The 22835-nt window shown below is 40.5% G+C and overlaps 1 protein-coding gene across 2 annotated transcripts in view; it reads right to left on the reverse strand.

The window, feature by feature from the left end:
- Positions 1-22835, reverse strand: part of ASCC1 (activating signal cointegrator 1 complex subunit 1) — a 102867-nt gene that overhangs the window by 28807 nt on the left and 51225 nt on the right. Inside the window, exons 7-10 of one of the 2 annotated variants that reach the window (XR_004959991.1) lie at positions 21786-21905; positions 13442-13566; positions 6443-6524; positions 1439-1525 (exon numbers count right to left, since the gene is read on the reverse strand). Coding sequence is in view for 1 of the 2 variants with exons in the window: in XM_036265124.1 (XP_036121017.1) it covers positions 1440-1525; positions 13442-13566; positions 21786-21905 (331 nt within the window). In the remaining variant the exon portion in view is untranslated. Of the gene's footprint in view, positions 1-1438; positions 1526-6442; positions 6525-13441; positions 13567-21785; positions 21906-22835 lie in introns of those variants that run through there. The other variant, XM_036265124.1, reaches the window with a different exon arrangement.

Here is a 22835-nt window from a genome sequence, read left to right on the forward strand (position 1 = left end):
TGTCATTGCCTTGTTGGGCTCTGCAGCTGCTGGAGTGATGCTATTAAGTAGAGGCAACAGGGTCACATTAGGCATTTGGCAAGAAAACTGTCAAAGGACAAAACAAGATAAGGGAATAAAGGATGGGGTAGGGAAGGAAAAAGAAAAGCATTTCCAAAGCTCAAGTTTATTCTGAAGTTATATGCATTCTCTCTCTCTTTCCCAGCTCCAAAAAACATCCATGGCCTTGCAAATGTATGACCTAAGCCATTACAGAACAAGTGAAATGCAAACTCAAAAACCTTTCCATTGGTATCAACTTATGTTTCTCTGTGTCCAGAAACACAATGGCATGTTAACCTGAGAGAGAGGGCATAAACTATAGATATTACAGAATGTGGTCTGTGGGAGAAAGATAAATGCAATCCTGAAAAGCCCCTTTTATTTAAATTCCATGGATTAATTTAACATAGAGAAAGCACAGCCTCAACAGTCAGAACTGGACTACCTACTTTTTAGGACATGAGCTGTTCCTGAGTAAAAATAGATTATGAAGCAACTTTGGAGAGTCACTTTGTGGGAGAAGAGAAAACCTACTAGAACAAGACAAACAACTCTTTCTTCACTTAAAAAATGCAAATTCAGCCCTGGCCAGTTTGGCTTAGTGGTAGAGCGTTGGCCTACGGACCAAAGAGTTGTGGGTTCAATTCCAGTCAAGGGCACAAACCTCGGTTGTGGTTCAGTCCCCGGCCCTGGTCGGCAGGAGGCAAGCAGTCAACGTGTCTCTCTCATGTCGATGTTTCTCTCTCTCTCTCTCTCCCCCCCCCCCCCCCCCCCATTCTATCTGAAGATAAAAATGGAAAAAAGTTTCCTTGGGTGAGGATTTAAAAAAAAAGCAAACTCAGACCTCCAGAGATAAAATACAGAGTAAAACTGACCAGGTCAAAAATCAGCTTATTCCTGCCCTGGCCGGTTTGGCTCAGCAGTAAGAGCGTCGGCCTGCGGTCCTGAGAGACCCGGGTTCGGTTCCCGCTAAGGGCACGTACCTCGGTTGCAGTTTGTCCCCGGCCCTGGTCGGTTGTGCGGGTGGCAGCCACTCGATGTGTTCCTTTCACATCGATGTTTCTCTCTCTCTCTCCCTCCCACTCTACCTGAACAAAAAAAAAAAAGGAAAAATGTCCTCGGGTGAGGATAAAAAAAAAAAAAAAAAATCAGCTTATTCCTATGGATCCAAGTAGTTGGATTCTTGTTTCTTAAATCATCAATTTCAAATACTCTAGAGATACCACAACCTTAACAGAGTCCAGACAATTCTCTTTTCTTTTAGGACATTCCTTTCAGTCAACAAGCCTCATGGGAAGCATGAGAAAAATATACTGTTAAAAGGAGAAGGACCTGTTTTCCTTGCTTATTTAGGACACATGCCAATGGATTTCCAATTCACTCTGTTTCATACTGACCTTTAAAATGTTTCTGCCATCAAATGATTCTCTTTCCTTGAAGATATATTTGCCATCCGCCGTGTAGAGATTGTACCTGCCTTCAGCTGTAAATATTGCAAAGATAATGTCAGAAGAGAAGCTTGGACTATTTATGTTTGTTTTCTCTTGGATTTCTATAGGTACAGCTAGAAAAATCTCCATGTGCTATCTAGAAAGTGGCATAATATGGAGGGAAAACATCACCGTATTAATCAAGAGACCCAGTCTCTAGTTTCAGCTCTGTCATTAACACATTCAATATACATTTATTCATTCAACACTGTTTAATGATGCTAACTACATAACTAGCTATACTCTTAGTCATATATGTCTCCTCTAAGGACCTCAGTTCCTCATTTACAAAGTTACAGGTTAAGACTAAGAGATCTCCAGAGGTTCCCTGCAGTCTAAAAACCCAAGATTTTATAAAAGCTGCATGTATTTTTAAATATATAAAAATACAAAAAAAGTTCATACATTAACTAGTCATAAATGTTGGCAACTATGCTTTGGGTGACTTTAGGACATCCCCTGAATGAGGAAGACCCCTTTAGTTGCAATCAAAGGTATCTTAATAGACATTCTCCACAGAAATGCAGCAAATCTATGACCTTAGCCTCATCAAAGCTGCGCTCTAACTCCTTTAGTTAATTTAGTCAGCTTGCTTATCCCAAAAGATGTCCTTAAAGTATAGCAAGACAAGAATATCAAAGGAAAGGGATGACAGGAAAGAAAACATAAAACACCTTATTCTAGCCCAGCTGGTGTGGCTCAGTGGTTGAGTATTGTCAATGGACTGAGATGTCCCGGTTTGATTCTTGGTCAGGGCACATGCCTAGGTTGCGGGCTTGATTCCCAGTAGGGGGTGTGCAGAAGGCAGCTGATGGATGTATCTCTCTCACATCACTGTTTCTATCTGTCCTTTCCTCTCTCTCTCTTTTTTTTTTTTTATCCTCACCCGAGGACATTTTTCCATTTTTTGTTCAGGTAGAGTAGTAGGGGGAGAGAGGAACAGAGAGAGAGAGAAACATCGATGTGAAGGGACACATCGAGTGGCTGCCACCCGCACGACTGACCAAAGCCGGGGACAAACTGCAACCGAGGTACGTGCCCTTAGCGGGAACCGAACCCGGGTCTCTCCGGACCGCAGGCCGACGCTCTAACCGCTGAGCCAAACCGGCCAGGGCTCCTTTCCTCTCTCTCTAAAAAATCAATAAAAATGTATTTTTAAAAACCCACCTGATTCTATGTCCCTTTCAAGTAAGAATTCAACACAGAGAAGAACCCAGAGTATAGAAAAATCAAAGCATCCTCAAGAATTATTTAACTCAGGATATTTTCCAAAATAACCCTTTACTGCCCACCAATACTATAAAAAATATTTGTATTTCCACTTTTGAGTATGGCCTTTTACTGTATATAGGTACGGGGACTACCAAGTCAGAATTGATAAACTACATACAGAGTGCTAACTCCATGAACATAATATATTTTAGCTAGCCCACTGGAATTATGCATGGGTAACTATGGAGCCATTTCTCTAATGAGAAGTAATCTCTTTGTTTAATCCTCACCTGAAGATACTGTTTACATTAATCTTCAGATAGAGCTGGAGGGAGAGAGGGAGGAAGAGAGAGAGAGAGAAAGAGAAACATCAATGTGAGAGAGACACATTGATTGGATGCCATCCACACAACCCCAACTGGGGCAGGGGACAAACCGCAACCAAGGTACTTGCCCTTGGCCAAAATCAAACCTGGGACTCTTTGATCCGCAGGCGACACTCTTACTGCTGAGCCATACCAGCCAGGGCAAGAAGTATTCTCTTACTCAAAGATCCCAATACACTTGATATTTTACAACTTAAAAATAGTTCCCCTGTTAAAAGGAGATATACAATTTTAAAGTAAATCATATTAAATAAATATCTATCAAAAGCAGTAATCAGCCCAGCCAGTGCAGCTCAGTGGTTGAGCGTCGACCCATGCACCAGGAGGTCACCGGTTCAATTCCTGGTCAGGGCACATGACCAGGTTGTGGGCCAAATCCCCAGTGGGAGGCATGCAGAAAGTGGCCAATCGATGTGCTCTGTCATCAATGTTTCTATCTCTCTCTCCCTTCCTCTCTCTCTAAAAATCAATAAAGAAAAAAAAAATTTTAAAGCAGTAATCATATCTGAACATTGAAATGTTTAATGATAGTTTCAAAATCTAAGTGGTATTAGCCTTTCGGGAAATGGTAATCAAAACCACAATGAGATACCACTTCACAACCACAGAATGGCAATAATCAAAAAGACAGATAATAAAGACATAGAGAAATTAAAACCTTCATATACTACTGGTGGGAATGTAAAAAGGTACAGCCACTTTGGAAAACAGTCTGGTAGTTCTTCAAATAGCAAAACATAGAGTGATCATATGACCCAGCAATTTCACTCTTAAGTACAGACCCATAAGAAATGAAAACATATGCCTCCCAAAATCTTGTATATAAATGTTCACAGCAGCATTATTCATAACAGCCCAAAGTGGGAAACAACATAAATGTTTATCAATTGATGAATGGATAAGTAAAATGTGGCATATCCATACAATGGAATATTATTCAGCAATAAAAAAGAATGAAGTATGATACATGTAATAACATAAATAAACCTTTCAAACATGCTGAGTGAAAGAAGCCAGTCACAGAAGATCATGTATTACCTAACTGTATTTATATGAAATATCCAGAAAAAGCAAATTCATAGAACAGAAAGTAGACTGCTGGGGCTTAGTACTGGAGGGTTTAAAGGGAAATGGGAGTCACTGTCAAAGGTACAGGGTGTCTTTCTGGGGTGATAAAAATATTCTAAAATTGATTGTGATAATGGTTGTATAACTCTGAATATCCTAAAAATCACTGAATTATATACTTTAAATGGGCAAATTTCATAGTATGTGAATTATACCTCAAAGCTATTGTATTTAAAATATCTGTAAGTGGCCTGGCTGGTGTGGCTCAGTGGTTGAGCGCTGACCCATGCACCAAGAGGTTGCTGTTTCCATTCCTCGTCAGGGCACATGCCCAGATTATAGGCCAAATCCCCATGGGGGGTATGCAGGAGGTAGCCATTCAACGTTCTCTCTCATTGGTGTTTCTCTCTCTCTCTCCCTTCCTCTCTCTCTGAAGAAATCAATAAAAACATATTTTTTTAAATCAATAAATAAAAATCAATGGAAAAAATATCCTCTGGTGAAGATTAACCTCACCCCAAAAAAGGAAAAGTTTACTTTCTCAGCCCTGGCTGGTGTGGCTCAGTTGGCTCAGTATTGTCTCGTGCATCAAAAGATGACAGGTTCAGTTCCTGCTGAGGCACATACCCAGGTTGGGTTCGATCCCTGGTCAGGAGTGTGCAGGAGGCAACTGAGTGATGTTCTCTCAAATGATGTTTCTCTCTCTCCCTTCCTCTTTCTAAAATCAATTTTTTTAAATGTATTACAGAGATACTTTTTAAAATTTTTTTTCACTCTTCATCCTCTTTTATTTTTATTTTTTTAATCTTTATTGTTGAATGTATTACAGACGTTCCTCACTTTTCCCCCATTGACCCCCTCTACCCCACTCCCACCTCCCTCCCGCCTTTTTCCATACTGTTGTCTGTGTCCATTAGTTATACATATAAGTTCTTTGGTTTATTTCTTCCCACCCTCCAACCTCCTTCTCTTTGAGGTTTGTCAGTCTAGCAACCAATTTGTTCTTCTTAATCCCTTCACCTTTTTCACCCATTCCCCCACCCCCCTCCCATCTGGCAACCTACAAAATGTTCTCTGTATCTATGAGAATGTTTCTGTTCTGCCTGTGCATTTTGTCTGTAGATGCCATTGTTGATAGATATGTACTCATTGCCATTTTGGTTGTTCATATATTTTATCTTTTTCTTCAAAAAGACCCTTCATCATTTCATATAATAACGGTTTGGTGGTGATGAACTCCTTTAACTTTTTCTTGTCTGGGAAACTCTTTATATGGCCATCAATTCTAAATGACAGCTTTGCAGGATAGAGTCATCTTGGTTGTAGGTTCTTGCTTTTCATCACTCTGAATATTTCTTGCCACTCCCTTCTGGCCTGCAAAGTTTCTTTTGAGAAATCAGCTGACAGCCTTATGGGAACTCCCTTGTAGGTAACTAACTAGCTGCCTTTCTCTTGCTGCTTTTAAGATTCTCTCTTTGTCTTGACTCTTTTGCATTTTGATGATGATGTGTCTTGGTGTGGGCCTCCTGGGGTTCATCTTGTTTGAGACTCTGTGTGCTTCCTGGACTTGTATATCTGTTTCCTTCACCAAGTTAGAGAAGTTTTCTGCCATTATTGTTTCAAATAGGTTTTCGACTTCTTGTTCTCTCTCTTCTTCTGGCACCCCCAAGATGCGAATGTTGGCACGCTTGAAGTTGTCCCAGAGGACACTGATGTGAGAGACACATCAACTGGTTGCCACCCATACAACCCCAACTGGGGCCGGGGACAAACCGCAACCGAGGTATGTGCCTTTAGTGGGAACCAAATCCAGGACTCTCTGGTCCATAGGCCAACGCTCTGACCACTAAGCCAAACCAGCCAGGGCGGAAATCTAGAACTTTTAAAGATCCCCAATTTTCTGCATTTGACTCCTGTAGCAATTAGAAAGCACAGTGAAGCCCGTAAAGATTTCTGCACTGAGTGGCCAGCAGCACTAGACAGTAATGAGAACTGCCAGAAGTCTTTTCCAATTGAAATTGACACAGCTGACTATGTTTCATCAGGACCATCTATTCAAAATAGATGTAGTAGTAGTAGAAGTAGTAACTTTACGGGTTAAACTTTCTAGTTTGAATTTAGATGATTATGCAAAGAAGAAACTTATTAAATTTGTAGAAGAGCAATACTGCAAGACCACAGATGTGGTTATCATCAAAACAGATGCCCTTTAAAGAGACAAAATTATGATTAAACAAAGTATACCTATAAGAGTATATACAGACAAACAACTCCTCAGATAAAAATTCCGGAAACACTTCTCCAAATTAAAGCCATAGAGGAAAACCTGGAAGTAAATAAAGAAGAGCATCTTGGTAATAAAGAAGCTGAAGATTACAAAAAGTCCGTTGTTAGTCTTAAGAATGAGGGGAACAATGAAAAAATATTTTCAAAAAACAGAAAGAAAATAGCCCTGCTGGTTTTGCTCAGTGGTTAGAGCATTGGCCTGCAGACCAAAAAGTCTCGGGTTCAATTCTGGCCAAGGGCACATACCTTGGTTGCAGTTCGTCACCAGCCCTGGTTGGGACCATGCGATGGATGTCTCTCTGTCTCTCTCTCTCTCTCTCTCCCCCTTCCTCCCACTCTGTCTGAAGATAAATGTAAAAATATCCTTGGGTGAGGATTAAAAAAAAGAAGAAGAAAGAAAGAAAGAAAATACCCTTTCCCAGTACAAAGAATCAGTGAAGAAACTATTAAATTTCATGTGAATTATAATGAAAAATGTGCTCAATTTATTAATTTTATGATCGATATGTAATTGTTATCTAATTTGATATAAAGTTGAAATGTTATTTATTTATTTATTTATTTATTTATTTATTTTTAATCCTCACCCGAGGACATTTTTCCACTTTTTGTTCAGATAGAGGAGGAGGCAGAGAGAGAGAGAGAGAAACATCGACGTGAAAGGGACACATTGAGTGGCTGTCACCCACACGACCCAACCAGGGCCCAGGACAAACTGCAACTGAGGCACATGCCCCTAGTGGGAACCGAACCTGAGTCTCTTTGGACCGCAGGCCAATGCTCTAACCACTGATCAAAACCGGCCAGGGCTAAAGTTGAAATGTTTTATAAAAAATTGTTTTATGTCAGAGTTCAAATTACTCCTTTCATACTAATGTACAATGACAATGATGATCGACATATTTTCTTATTCATACTCTGGGGCAATTAGACTAATTAGATCTCTGAATTTTTTCTGGTTCTAAAATATTTTGATGTTAATGCTACTGTGACAACTTTAAAATTTAAATAGATATAAAAATACACAGTCGTTCCCTCTCCACTTCGCGCTTCTTCATGGCTTCACTCTATCGTGTTTTTTTCAAATTGGTGTGGTATGGTATGGTATGGTATGGTATGGTATGGTATGGTATGGTATGGTATAGTACAGTATAGTATAGTATAGTAATTTGAAAAAACTGCGATAGAGTGAAGCTGCAAAAGTCAAAGCGCGAACTGGAGAGGGACGACTATGTATAAAGAACCCTACTGCCCTGGCCGGTTTGGCTCAGCGGTTAGAGCATCGGCCTGCAGACCAGAGATCCCCGGGTTCAGTTCCCGCTAAGGGCACGTACCTCAGTTGCAGTTTGTCCCTGGCCCTGGTTGGGGTTGTGTGGGACCCTGTGTGGGGTCGTGAGATGTGTCTCTCTCATGTCCATGTTTCTCTCTCTCTCTCTCTTCCTCCGTCTCTCCCTCCCGCTCTATCTGAACATAAATGCAAAAATGTCCTCGGGTGAGGATAAAAAAAAAAAAAAGAACCCTACTTCACGGAAATCATTTATTACAGTACAGTCTGGAACCGATTAACCGCAATAAATGAGGGCCGACTATATATGTACATATATGGTTATTTTGTCACCTGCTACATTTGTTTCCCTACACATTTGCATGTATTTGATGCTTTTAAATTATAATTTTATTTATTTTTTAAATTTATTTATTTTATCCTCACCTGAGGACATTTTTCTATTTTTTGTTCAGACAGAGTGGGAGGGAGAGAGACGAAGAGAGAGAGAGAGAAACATCGACATGAAAGGGACGCATCAAGTGGCTGCCACCCGCACAACCCAACCAGGGCCGGGGACAAACTACAACCGAGGTACATGCCCTTAGCGGGAACTGAACCCAGGTCTCTCTGGACCGCAGGCTGACACTCTAACCGCTGAGCCAAACTGGCCAGGGCCAGTGTTTTGTTTTAATAATAGCTATCTACCCAATACATTTTTACCGATGCCAATTCTGCTTAGAAACAGGTCCTTGAGAATATTTTCTAACCTAAAAAGTGGGTTCTATCCCTCTATTTTGGGGTCTCTTTATATTGATTCAATTCTGTTTAGTATCTTGTTTTCTATTTTCTAAGGCTCATTTCTCCAAACCCAGCTCACAGAGAAGTGAAAATGGAGATTAACTGGTATTCATCTCTCAATTCCCCAGTTAGAGATTCCACAGCTCAAGAAAGAGATGAGGTATAAATAAGGACCTTGAGCCCGGCCAGTGTGGCCCAGTGGACTGAGCATGGTCCATGGACTAAGAGGTCCCACTTCAATTCTCAGGGCACACGCCAGGGGTTGCAGACTCAATCTCCAGTAGGGGGCGTGCAGGAAGCAGCCAATCAATGTTTTTCACAAAGCTGTTTCTATCTCTCTCTCCCTTCCTCTCTCCCTGAAAAATCAATAAAAAACATTTTAAAAATAAATAAATAAGGACCTTGAGTTTAAATGGAGTAAATGACAAAATGAGAACTGCCCTAAGAAACATACCAATCAATTTGGCTATCAATTCAGTATTTTTAAGAGTATCTGTAAGTTGTCCACAAGTGATTAATTTAAAATAAAAATAAAGGAATAACTGAGCTTAAAAAACTAAATATGGGCTTTTGGTGCTTGTATATTTTATTTCTTTATTTTAATCCTCACGAGAGCATATTTTTCCATTTATCTTCAAAGTGGGAAGGAGAGAGAGGGAAAGAAAGGGGAAGAAAGAAACATTGACATGAGAGGGACACATCAACTGGTGGCCTCCTGCACGACCCCAACCAGGGCTGGGGATAAACCGCAACCGAGGCACATTCCCTTGGCCGGAATCAAACCCAAGACTCAATGGGCCACGGGCTGACGCTCTAACTGCTGAGCAAAACTGGCCAGGGCGTGCTTGTATAGAACTTTGAAAGAGAAGCTGCATAGAACTTGAATTTGTGGCTTCTGCTCAGATAGATGCTGAATGTGTTAGGAGAAGCTTTTACTTAGGAAGTGGGGAGGGAAAGAAAAGAAGATCCTTTTTGAAATGTAGGGTTAAAACAAGACATTTTTATATGAAGGCTCAGATTCCATGAGGGAAAAGAATTATTACTCTAACACAAGGTTTCTCAACCTAGGTGCTATTGACATATTGAAATGAATAATTCTTTATTGCTGGGGTCTATACTGTGTGTTGTAGAAGGTTAGGCAGCATCCCTGGCCCCTACCTACTAGAAGCCAGTAGAAACCTACCCCTGCCCCCCTAACTGACAACCAAAAATGTCTCTAGACAATCCCAAATATCCACTGGTCTAACATATACTTTTACTATTTAATCTTCCTTCTTCTTTCTTCTTTCAAAATAAGCCAGCAAGGACTTCCGGTCATGATGGTAGGTAAAGATGGTACTTGCCTCCTCCCACAACCACATCAAAATTACAACTAAACTACAGCACAACCATCATTCAGAACCACCTGAAATTGAGCTGAATGGAAGTCCTACAACTATGAAATTAAAGCAGCAGCCACACCAAAACTGGTCGGAGGGGCGAAGACACGGACGGGCTGGTCCCACACCCACGTGTGGTAGATAAAAATCAGGAGGGACACCTCGGCTGGGAAGGTCCTCCCTGAGGAGTGAGGGGTCCCCGTCCCACACCAGGGGCACAGGTCAGAGTTCCAGTGCCAGGAGGAGAAGTCCCCATACCTTCTGGCTGGAAAAACCAGCGAGAACTGGGGCTAAGGGAGGCTGAGGCTGCTGGGGCCCCAGGCAGTTCCTCTTAAAGGGCCCGTGCATGGACTTATTCGGACTTGGTCCCTCTAAGCTCAGAGGGCAGGCAGCTTGAAAGGCACCAGAGTCATACAGGGAAGAACTGAGCTGTTTGGCCTCTGGACAAGGGCTGAAGAGCAGCTTGCTCTCAGGCAGAAGTGCTGGCAGAGGCCTTTGTTCCTTTGGTGAGCCTTTCCTGGGGGCAGCAGACAGCCGCCATATCTGGGACTCCAGCAACCTGGCTCACACTGTTTGCCCCACCCTGGTGATTCCCTGAGGCCCCACCCCACCTAATTTTCGGGCCCACCCAAGCTGTTTCCAGTGGCTTTACCATAGGATTGGCCTGTCTTGGATCCTGCTTTAGAGTTTCCTAAAATCTCTCAAACAAGCAGCATCTGGTCTCATCCAGCCCCATACCTCTCGATAAGTGGCCTCAGCCTGGCACTAGAAGCAGCCAAACATGGTTCACAACTTGGCTTTTCCTGGGTACCTCCAAGCCCAGCACAAGAAGCAGCCATCGGCAGATCACCCTGTAGCTTATGCCAGGTGGCCCCGGACAGAACACAGGCAGTGGCTGACCTTACCCCAGAGCCAGCACACCTAGTGGACAGCTTCAGATCACATCAAACCACCACCACCCAACCACCTCCACAAGTGACACACTCAATGAATGAACTCAGTGGGTACCAGAGCCCTGATGAAGTGAGTCTTGCTCTGTGTGGGGGGCCCCTACACAGCTGATCCTCCAAGGTAGTCACAGGCCAGTGGTCAGTGGGCACAGCCAGTCCTTGCAGCTAATTAGCCTGAGTAAATCCCTCCCATTGATGTGCCATCAGCAACCAATACTCAATTACAACAGAAGGTGTACAGTCCAAACTATGGGTGCACCTCGAGGGCCCAGATGGGGTGATCAGGGAGGCTGTGCCACTGGATCCTACAGGACACCTACAACAATAGGCCACCCTATGAAGTCTAGGAGACATTAGCAACTCTACCTAATACATAGAAACAATCGCAGGGAAGCAGCCAAAATGAGGAGACAAAGAAACATGTCCCAAATGAAAGAAAAGAACAAAACTTCAGGAAAAGAACTAAACAAAATGGAGATGAGCAATCAATCAGATGTAGAGTTCAAAACACAAGTTATAAGGTTGCTCAAGGAACTTAGTGAGACATTCAAGGAACTTAGTAAGACCTTCAAGGAACTCAAGGAGACCTCCAAGGGACTTAGCGAGAGTATCAACAACATAAAAAAGGACCAGTTAGAAATGAAGGATACACTAACTGAAATAAAGAATAATTTACAGAGAATCGACAGTAGAGTAGGTAAAGCCAAGAAGAAAACCATCTACTTGGAATCTAAGGAAGCAAAAAACACCCAATTAGAACAGCAAAAAGAAAAAAAAATTTAAAAAAATGAGGATAATGTAAGGAGCCTCTGGGACAAATTCAAGTGTGCCAACATTTGCATCATGGGGATGCCAGAAGGAGAAGAGAGCGAACAAAAAATTGAAAACCTATTTGAAACAATAATGACAGAAAACTTCCCTAACTCGGTGAAGGAAACAGACATACAAGTCCAGGAAGCACAAAGAGTTCCAAACAAGATGAACCTGAAGAGGTCCACACCAAGACACATCATCATCAAAATGACAAAGATTAAAGACAAAGAAAGAATCTTTAAAGCAGCCAGAGAAAAGCCATTTGTTACCTACAAAGGAGCTCCCATAAGACTGTGACCTGATTTCTCAAAGGAAACTTTGCAGGCCAGAAAGGAATGGCAAGAGATATTCAAAGTGATGAAAAGCAACGACCTACAACCAAGATTACTCTATCCTGTAAAGCTATCATTTAGAATCGATGGACAGCCCTGGCCAGCTTGGCTCAGCAGTTAGAGCACTGGCCTGCAGACCAGAGAGTACTGGGTTCAGTTCCCACTAAGGGCATGTACCTCGGTTGCAGTTTGTCCCTGGCCCTGGTTGGGGTCCTGTGAGTGGCAACTAGTCGATGTGTCTCTCTCACATTGATGTTTCTCTCCCTCTCTCTCTCTCTCACTCTATTTGAAGATAAATGCAAAAAAAAAGTCCTCAGGTGAGGATTTAAAAAAAAAAAATTGAATTGATGGACATATGAAGAGTTTCCCAGACAAGAAATAGCCAAAGGAGTTCATCACCACCAAACCAGTCTTATATGAAATGTTGAAGTCTTCTTGAAGGAGAAGAACAACAAAAATATGAACAATAAAATGGCAATTAATGCATATCTATCAACAATTGAATCTACAAACAAAATGAGGAAGCAGAACAGAAACAGACTCATAGATACAGAGAACTTTTTGTTGCTTGCCAGACGAGTAGGGGTTTGGGGGGCGGGGGGCTGGGTGAAAAAGATGAAGGGATTAAGAAGTACAAATTGGGCCCGGCCGGTGTGACTTAATGGTTGAGCATTGACCCATGCACTAAGAGGTCACCAGTTAGATTCCTGGTCAGGGCACATGCCCAGGTTGTGGGCCTGATCTCCAGTGGGGGCATGCAGGAGGCGGTTAATCGATGTTCTCTCTCATCGATGTTTCCATCTCTCTCTCCCTCTCCCTTCCTCTGTCTCTCTAATATATTAATAAAGAAAAAAAAGAAGTATAAATTGGTCATTAGACTGATGAACCTCAAAGGGAAGGGGGGAGGGAGGGTGGGATGAGATAAACCAAAGAACTTCTATGTATATATGCATAACCAATGGACACTGACAATAGTGTAGAGAAGGCAGGAGGGGGGCGGGATTGGGGAAGAGAGGGTAAATGGGGAAAAAAAGGGGGGGACATCTGTAATACACTCAACAATAAAGATGAGTTAAAAAGAAAAAACAACAAAATAAGCCAGCAAGTATTGCATGGGACATACAAACATTACAATAATTATTCATTGTTTACCTAATATTTACCTGAGCATCCTGTATTTCTATTTGCTAAATCTGACAATCCTATGTATAATAGAAATAAAAGATTTGGAATGGTCACATTCTCATGCTAGATATGTCCCTCCACATTTCTACTGTGCTCATTAAAAAAAGCCTAACAAATTCAAATAAGAAGATATATCAGAAATTATTTGATATCCCATCCTACTCAAACTTCAGAGATGATATCATTCGGCCTTACTAATGACAAACTGTGCTCCAGTTCTATGGAGGACTTACCATTGGGGTCTTTCCTGAATAGAGTATTCATGACAGTAGCATGGAGTTTCACACTATTCCACTCTTTCACGATTAGTCCAGATGCCTGAAAACGTTCCAGCACTCGATCAACTAATTCCTGCAGCCTGGCAAATTTGAAGAGAGAAGTACAGAAATGTTAGTAAACTCCTGAACTCCTGATTACTAATTCAACATTTATAAAGCACCTGCTCTGGGCCAATCACTGTACCATCATGAAGCTCACAGCCTTGTGAAGAAGACAAACATGGAAACAAATAACTGCAAAACGATGGTGAGTGTTAAGGAATGATCAACTGTACATGGAGCGAGGGAGGTTTAAACACGGTCCTGAAGAAATAAAGAAGTTTATCATTTTGAGAGCAGAGCTTAGAGGACAGGAAGCTAACTATTCTCAAATCATCTTTGTCTATCAGCTGAATAAGGAAATAACTTAAGCAAACAAATTTCAGTGAACATCTACTATAAGCCATGAATTATAAAAGGCACTGAATATACAATGCTGATAAGACATACTCTCTGTTCCCAAAAATCTATTTGGGCCCCATTTTCCCCCTGCTTGTCTTTATTACACTTTGCAGTAATGTGTTTATGTTATTTGTTAACAGCTGTTTCTCCATCATTCTGTAAACTACTTGGGGACAATGACTGTGTCTGACTTTATTCCCCAGTCTATATTCACAGCCTAGCACAATGCCTGGCACAAAGCGGACATTCAGTAATTTTTTGTTAAATAAACAAATGACCAAATGAATACCCAACTTCCTTTACACGGCATAGAATGGTGCTTCTAGAGCTGCACCTGCGATTTATTCCCTTTTCCTAAAATGCTACTCCCTCAGCCTGCAAACTCCTTATCCAGCCAAGAAACCTCTTTGAGCCTTCCTTTACAAAATCTGCCCACAGAAGGACATAGTTTTGATGCCCACCTATGTATCCCTAGAACCTCAATCAGAGCCCTCACTCCAGTGTACCCTAATTACTGACATCTGCCCCCCTCAAGACAGAACCCTGGAATTTATTGCACCTCACATACAGGGCATTTGAAAAACACCTGAGGGAAAGGGGACTGGAAATGCCACGTAGAGTAAAATAACGAAGTGCTAGTAGGTCTTTGAGGAGATAAGAAGGAATGGGGTAGCTCCTTCCTAGGAAGGAGACTAGGAAAAGGATTAGCTTCATCAGAGATCATGTATGTCATTCTTCAGAAAGAAAGTGAAATTGAGTGGGGTGGGTATGATGAAAATCATAGGTTGTGAAGGAAAAAAGGAGACTGATGAACTGGCTTCATGTGCTCAGTAAAATGTGAGAAAATCATTCTTCTAAGAGAAGCAAGTGTGGAGTCTTGAGAAAGTAACAGACACAACAGAATTGCCACTGTGTTCAACACTTATGTCTTAGCAATAGCTGACTACTAAGTAATAAGTAAAAGATAAACACAAATTCCTTACCCAGTCATGCTTCACCAAACCCAAGGATGCATCTATTAGTGTAACTACACTGTCCCAGATGTTTCCAAAGGAAAAAATCTGATCTAAGTGGCCCCATCCTTACAAAGGTCAGACACTTCACAGTCATTTTAAGGTAATCTTTGATTTAAAGTATATGAAATCACACAAAGAAAGTTGAGTGTTTGTATTTTTATTACAACATGGTCTCTCCCTCATGCCTCTTATACTGAGCCACGTCTCTTCACGTAAAGAAATGTAAAAGATTGAAATATTCCTTAAAAACAGGGTCATATCTTATTCAATTCTGTATTAATTTAAATGGTCTTGCAAAATAATTATACAAAGAAGGCATTCAAATAGTTTCCCCCCCTTTATTGGTTTTAGAGAGAAAGGAAGGGAGAGGGGGAGAGAGATGGAAATATCGATGAGAGAGAACATCGATTGGACGCCTCCTGCATGCCCCCCACTGAGGATCAGGCCCACAACCTGAGCATGTGCCCTGACCAGGAATTGAACCGGCAACCTCTTGGTGCATGGATCGATGCTCAACCACTGAGTCACACCAGCTGGGCTCAAATAGTTTTTTTTTTGTTTGTTTTTTTGGTGCCCCTAGTGGGAACCAAACCCAGGACTCTCTGGTCTGCAGGCCGACGCTCCAACCGCTGAGCCAAACTGGCCAGGGCTCAAATAGTTTTAATATTGAATTAAATAAGAGGTGTACAAGTTCCTCAGACACTTTGGATTTGGGGAGGAGAATTTATAAATATTTTTGAAGTAACACCAACACGTCTCTTGAGAAAGAGGAATAAGCAACAGAAAAGAGAAAATAAAGCAGTAAGAGAGATGGGAATTACTCAGAAATGTTCTGCATTGATCACACTAGTGGATTCAATGGGCATTTCACAAGACCTTTCAACCTACAAGGCCTTGACAACAGGAAGTGTGAAAAATTTGTAAGGACTGGACCTATGGGAGAATAAAGGATGCTTTCAACCTTCTGGGCCCTGATTCTTCCATTAATGTGAATACAAATTACATCTGTACATTGTCTTCAAAAGACATCTAGCTTCAATAGCTCTTATTTTTCTTCCAATCTGAAAAAAGTAATATAAACAGAGCCGCTTTAAAATAGACTCAGAGCGGCCACCATCCCAGAGTAACTGCCTTGCCAGTCTTACACCTCAAACCTTTAGAATATTAAAACTTTGCAAAATAACCTTTGGAGTGAGTCTAAAGCACGGCATCCCAAACAGCTGTTCGCAAAGAGAACAAGAAAGCATATATTATGACTACCAGACTGAAAACTAATCATTCTTTAGAATTAGCATCACTATTTTTAGCTTATCTGCACCTATAGAAATGCCTTCCTTCTACTGATGTCATTGTTATCCTTTCCCTTGCTCCCTTACTAGGAACAATATTCAGGTTTCTGCCTGAATCAGTGCTTCCCAAATAGCTATTCTTTCGGATCTCAAAATAATGCTTGTTGACTCTCACTTTTGTTTCTCACTTTTATTTTTAGATCAACAAATCTCTAAAACCTATTAGTTCTCTATACTTGAAGACCTTCTATAGAACTACGGGTATAATCATTAAAAGCAAAAGGTAAACATATACAGTTGAAAACACTCAAGGCAATGATTTTATCATCCTTTCTCAGTGACCACTCTTTATCCCTCTAGGGGCCACCAAGAATAGGGTAAATCAAAACTGTAGAGTTTATAATCTCTGTATGCTAAAACAGATGTGAAGCCCTAAATTCAGAAACATTCACTATTTTATTTCATAAAACACTGTAACCCCATGTATATTTTTCATATAACTTCACATTAACTGCACATCTATAAGACTATCACAGATATTAGTCTTACAACAGTAAAGTTTACACTAGTACTGACAAAAAATTAAGTAAATCCCATAACAGAGGAAAAGGAAACAAATTAACAGAGGTCAGGCTGAGTGACTATGATGCCTTATAAAATTACAAGCTTAATGAAGGAAATTAAAAGCATGACTTTAATCATTTAAAAAGTGGGCCAGCCCCAAATAACTGAAAACAGCTCTACTCACAATAGCGAAAAGGTAGGAACAACCCAAATGTCTATCAACTGATGAATAAACAAAATGTGGTATTTCTATAAAATGAAATATAACTCAGCCATAAAAAGAAATGAAGTATTGCCCTGGCCGGTTTGGCTCAGCGCTTAGAGTGTTGGCCTGCGGTCCAGAGAGACCAGGGTTTGGTTCCAGCTAAGGGTACGTGCCTCGGTTGCAGTTTGTCCCCAGCCCGGGTTGGGTGGTGTGGGTGGAAACCACTCGATGTGTCCCTTTCACATCGATGTTTCTCTCTCTCTCTCTCTCTCTCCCTCCCACTCTATCTGAACAAAATATGGAAAAGTGTCCTCGGGTGAGGATAAAAAAAAAAAGAGTAAATGCTTAGCCCTGGCTGGTTGCTTAGTGGTTAGAGCATTGACCCACAGACGAAAAAGTCGTGGGTTTGATTCCAGTCAAGGGCACGTACCTTGGTTGAAGTTTGTCCCCAGCGGGAGGCAACCAGTCGATGTGGCTCTATCACATCAATGTTTCTCTCTGTCTCTGTCTCTCTCCCTCCCTCCCACTCTACCTGATGATAAATGGAAAAATATCCTCAGATTAGGAATAAAAAAAAAAGTAAATGCATACACTTCTTTCCAACCAGAAGGTAAATAGCTTAAAACACCCTACTCAGGGAGATAGATAGCAGAAATCTAATTAGTGCTATTTGCCAACCACATCCAAGCACAGATCAAGGGAATAAATTTTATTTGAGCACATCAGCATAAAACTGATAATTATTCTATTGAGATCCTCCCCTAAATGCCCAGCCTTTAACTCTCAAAATGAAGGTCCTTGCATGCACTCTCCCTCCCAGGGGCACTCCCAAACGCCTTTCCCTCTTCTTCCCCCACACGCATGCATATCCTCAACTCTAAGGGACACCATGAAACTTGCAACCAGGGCAGCAATGGGCAGCTACAGCTCCTCCAGGGTTAACCACCTGACCCTGTCCCCAAGTCCCCTTTCTCTGACTTCTTGGTGAGCCAAAGCAGCCCAGCCTAGGCTCATTTCCCCACCTAGTCTGTCTCCAGCTGCTGCTCTATCCTAGGCGCTTCCTTGTTTCACTGTCCCCAGCTTGAATAAACGTCCTCTAAAAATCACCTGGACTTGTATTGCAAAATCTTTCCTGTCCTATCACCTGGACTGGTGTTGAAAAATCTTTCCTGCACTTGGGCTGTATATTGATAGACAGCTGTCTGGAGGAAAAGCACTTTTGGGGTTGTCTGAGTTGTGAGATGAACTAGCTTCTTTGTCCATGTAATACAATTTTTACTTGACAGAATAACTGTCAGACAAATTACACTTATTCAGACTTGGCTATTTAGCAGAATTTTTTTTTCAAAAAAGAACTTCAAAGAAAAAAAGTCACCAGTATTTTCAGCCAATAATGAAATTCAAGCATTCAAATGAAAATCTAAGTTTTAGAAAACATGTATCTGCCAACAAGAGCTTGACAGCTCCCCAATAATTAAAGATTTTTATAAAACTAGTGGTGATATTAACATGTACTTTTGTTGTTGTTGTTAATCCTCACCTGAGGATATTTTTCCATTGATTTTTTTTTTAGATAGAGTGGAAGGGAGGGTGGTGGGGAGAGCGAGAGAGGGAGAAAGGGAGAAAGGGAGAGAGGGAAACATAGCTTGGTTGTCTCCTGCACAACTTCAACCAGGGCTAGGGATCAAATCTGCAACCCAGGTACGTGCCTTAACATGTATTTTTTTTTCCCCTTATTGATTTTAGAGGGAGAGAGAGATAGAAACATCGATGAGAGAGAACATCGATTGGCCACCTCCTGCATGCCCTGCACTGGGGATCAGGCCCACAACCTGGGCATGTGCCCTGACTGGGAATCGAACCAGCGACCTCTCGGTGCATGAGTCAACGCTCAACCACTGAGCCACACCGGCAGAGCAACGTGTACTTTTAATATTGCATAATGAAATGTGTCAACATTTGGAAGATCTGCATAACTCTGTGAAACATTTTCTAAATGATCAATGTTACAAAATTAAGCATGAGTTAAAGATCCAGGCAAAGTATAAGAAAGACCAATGGATTTTAATGTAACAGAGCATGAAATGTTCATTCATATAGTTTCAGATTTCATACTACAACTGACCTTTAAGAAATGACCTTAAAAAAAAAAAGAAACTGACCTTCAAGTTTCAGTGTAATATCAAATATCCACAATTGTCTGACAGACCATTAAAGTACTTCTTAACTTTCCAACTACATTTCTGCATAAGGCCAGATTTTCTTACATAATTTGATCAAAACAACATATCACAATAGAGTGAGCAGAGAAGCAGATAAGAGAACTCAACTGTCTTCTACTAAAGAAATTTACAAAAATGTAAAACAATGCCTAGCTTCTCACTAAAATTTTTTGGTTTGGAAAATAGAGTAATTTTTCAAGAAAAATGTTATTTATATAAAAATAAATTATATTATTACTATTTTTTTTAATCCTCACCCAAGGACATTTATCTTCAGATAGAGCGGGAGGGAGAGAGAGGGGAAGATAGAGAGAAACAATGATGTGAGAAAGACACAGACTGGTTGCCACCCACATAACCCCAACCGGGGCCGGGGACAAACTGCAACCAAGATAAATGCCCTTAGCGGAAACCGAACTCAGGACTCTCTGGTCCGTGGGCCGACGCTCTAACCACAGAGCCAAAATGGCCAGGATTTACTACTATTATTTTAATGAGTTAACAAATCTTAAATTTCTCAGTTTTAATTTTTAATGAAGTAAATATTTATAGATATAACCTATATAAACAAAAGCTCTTTGGGGTATTCAATAATTTTTAAGAAACTAAAGAGATTATGGGACCAAAAAGTTTGATAACTGCTATCTTATTCATTGTTTCTGCTCACAAAGTTCAAAAGTAATCCATCCCACATATAGTAGTTTCATAACATGGTGAAGGAATGTGGATAGTTATGACTTGGATCACAAAATAAATTATCTATACAGGTATCAAATTTTAACCTGATAGAAATGTTAAAAATGTCCTAGTATATGATCTCCTGTTAAGTAATAATGTGTCCCTAGTTTTTAGGTCAGGGTCATTAGTATGCCCTTTAGGCACATGCCAGGTATCTAGGGGTAAAAATCTTGGTGCAGAACACACACAAAAAGTAGTGTTATACCACTTTTTTTCCTCCCTTTCCCTCAAATTCACTTCCTATTGAACTGAGATACTAGATAATTGAGATTATCAATTCAAATTTTTATTAAAAAAACCTTACAAGAGATCATCTAGGGAAAAAATCAATTTGGGGCCCTGACTGGAGACAAAAGTTTTCTCTAGACAATTTCTGGTTTCAGTGTGAGCTCTGTTCTTTCTGTTACCCTAATGAAAAGATCACACAAAAACAAACTAATTCAAGTCGGACTCCATTGCTCATCACAGGCCTAAAACTGTTCTAAATGCCTAGTGTGGCCTCAGTAATAGCCTGGGTTGCAGACTGATAAACCCTGAAATGAATCTAGGTGTGGTAATAAACATAAATTAAAAAAATAGCAAACATTTTTTTCCTCACCCAAGGACATGCTTATTGATTTTAGAGAGAGAGGAAGGGGGGGGGGGGAGAGAGAGAGAGAGGGGAACATCGATTGGTTGCCTTCTCATATTCGCCCTAACTGGGGATCAAACACACAACCTTTCCTTGTACAGGACTACACTCCAGCCAACTGAACTACAATGACCAGGGCTAAATATTTTTTGATGTGTGTGTTGATGAGTAAGTATATGCCAAGCACTATTCTAAAGCATTTTATATAGATTAACTCAATCCTAATAATCTTAAAAAGTTTATATAGCTATTATCACCATTTTGTCCAGGTATTCACTAGATCTGCATTATTTCACTTTTGTAACTAACATCCTAAAATGCTATCCTTCCTGCTGCCTATTATTCTGGAAAACATCAAAAAAGCACTGAATTCCATGAAAACTAGACTGCTATTGTCAATATCCACCATTCAAATAACTTAATAATTATCAGACTAAAATACTTTTTCCTACAACAAACTCCTCTTTTAAAATATGTTTACTATTTTTAAAAAAGAGAGAGAGAGGGAAAGAATTGACACACTCTTTGCAATAATAAGATCTTAAAGAAAAGGAATCAGCCCTGGCCGGTTTGGCTCAGTGGTTAAGAGTGTCGGCCTGCAGACAGGAGAGTCCCAGGTTCGGTTCCCGCTAAGGGTATGTACCTTGGTTGCAGTTTGTCCCCAGCCTTGGTTGGGGTTTTGTGGGTGGCAACCAGTCAATGTGTCTCTCTCACATCGATGTTTCTCTCTCTCTCTCTTCCTTCCTCTCTCCCTCCCGCTCTATCTGAAGATAAATGCAAAAAATGTCCTCGGGTGAAGATAAAAAAAAATAAAAAGAAAAAAAAACATGAAAAGGAATCAAAACTAGTTGAACTTCCACCCTGGCCGGTTTGGCTCAGCAGTTAGAGTGTAGGCCCCCGGAACAGAGTTCCGGGTTTGGTTCCGCTAAGGGCACGTACCTGGGTTGCAGTTTGTCCCCAGCCCCGGTTGGGGTTGTGTGTGTGGTAACCACTAGATATGTCTCTCTCACATCAATGTTTCTCTCTCTCTTTTTCTCCCTCTCTCCCTCCAGCTCTATCTGAAGATAAATGCAAAAAAAAAAAAAAAAATGTCCTCGGGTGAGGATAAAAAAAAAAAAAAAAAACTAGTTGAACTTCCAGGGATGCTTTTAGGTACCTCTTGATTGAAACAAAGAAGTATTCCAGAAACATACCTGTTGGAGCCATCCTTCATATGAACTTTGGCATAAAGAACATCCACCATGCCAGGATCATCATTCATGTATTCTATTCCTTCCATCTCTACTTCCAGGGGTTTGCCCCCAGCAATGTCACTGAAAAGGAAAAACCATTAGACTTTTATAATTATTTAAGCTAAGAGGGCTATTATATTTTGAAATATAGTTAATATACATAGTCAAACTACAAAAATGAAGTTCTTGGGTTTTTTTGTTTTGTTTTTTTTTTACTAACAACATTATTTAACCATCCTTCTAATTTCAAAATTAATACATGTTTAATGCAAACAGACTAGAAACACTAGTATTTTCAAAGTCACACTAACAATCTCTAAGAAAAAAGGCAAGCAACAACAGTTCTGATTGACAAAGACATTTACTGTGTTGCCCATATCTGAGGTTTTACATAATTATTTTTACAAGTTGCAAATAATATTTTACTCATATAACGATGGTGGAGGTGTAAGCTAATATCACATATTTAAGAGTAATTTCAGAATATTTATAAAAAGGCTTCAAGAAGAGAAACCCTTTGCCCAGACAATTCAACTTACAGGAGCCAACCCTAAGAAAATAATTATGAATTCAGCTACATATGCAACGACAGCTGATAAAGGACAGTTCTTTAAAGAAGAATGCCAACTGATAAATGCAGAAGTAATGACGGAATTAGAATTTCACCATTTTGCAACTCCTGATAAAGTAATGGATCTAAGCAAGATCACCAACGGATGCTAAAACTTAGGCAAAAGGCTGGAGAAAATATAGAGATCCCTCTAAAAGAGAACTCTATAAACAATGAATCAAGCTGACCACTCCCAAATCCATTGATCAAATTTACCACACACAAAAAAGAAACAACCAAATAATGTGTACCTCCTGATATGATGCAATAGGGTTCTGACTGATGCATTGTTTGGAGTAGCAAAAGACTGGCAACAGACTAAATGTCCAGTAACATAGGACTAATTATATAAATTGTACCCTGGCCAAGTGATTCAGTTGGTTGGAACATTGTCCCATTCA

Source organism: Molossus molossus, unplaced genomic scaffold, assembly GCF_014108415.1.
Source record: "Molossus molossus isolate mMolMol1 unplaced genomic scaffold, mMolMol1.p scaffold_m16_p_17, whole genome shotgun sequence".
Lineage (NCBI taxonomy): Eukaryota > Metazoa > Chordata > Mammalia > Chiroptera > Molossidae > Molossus > Molossus molossus.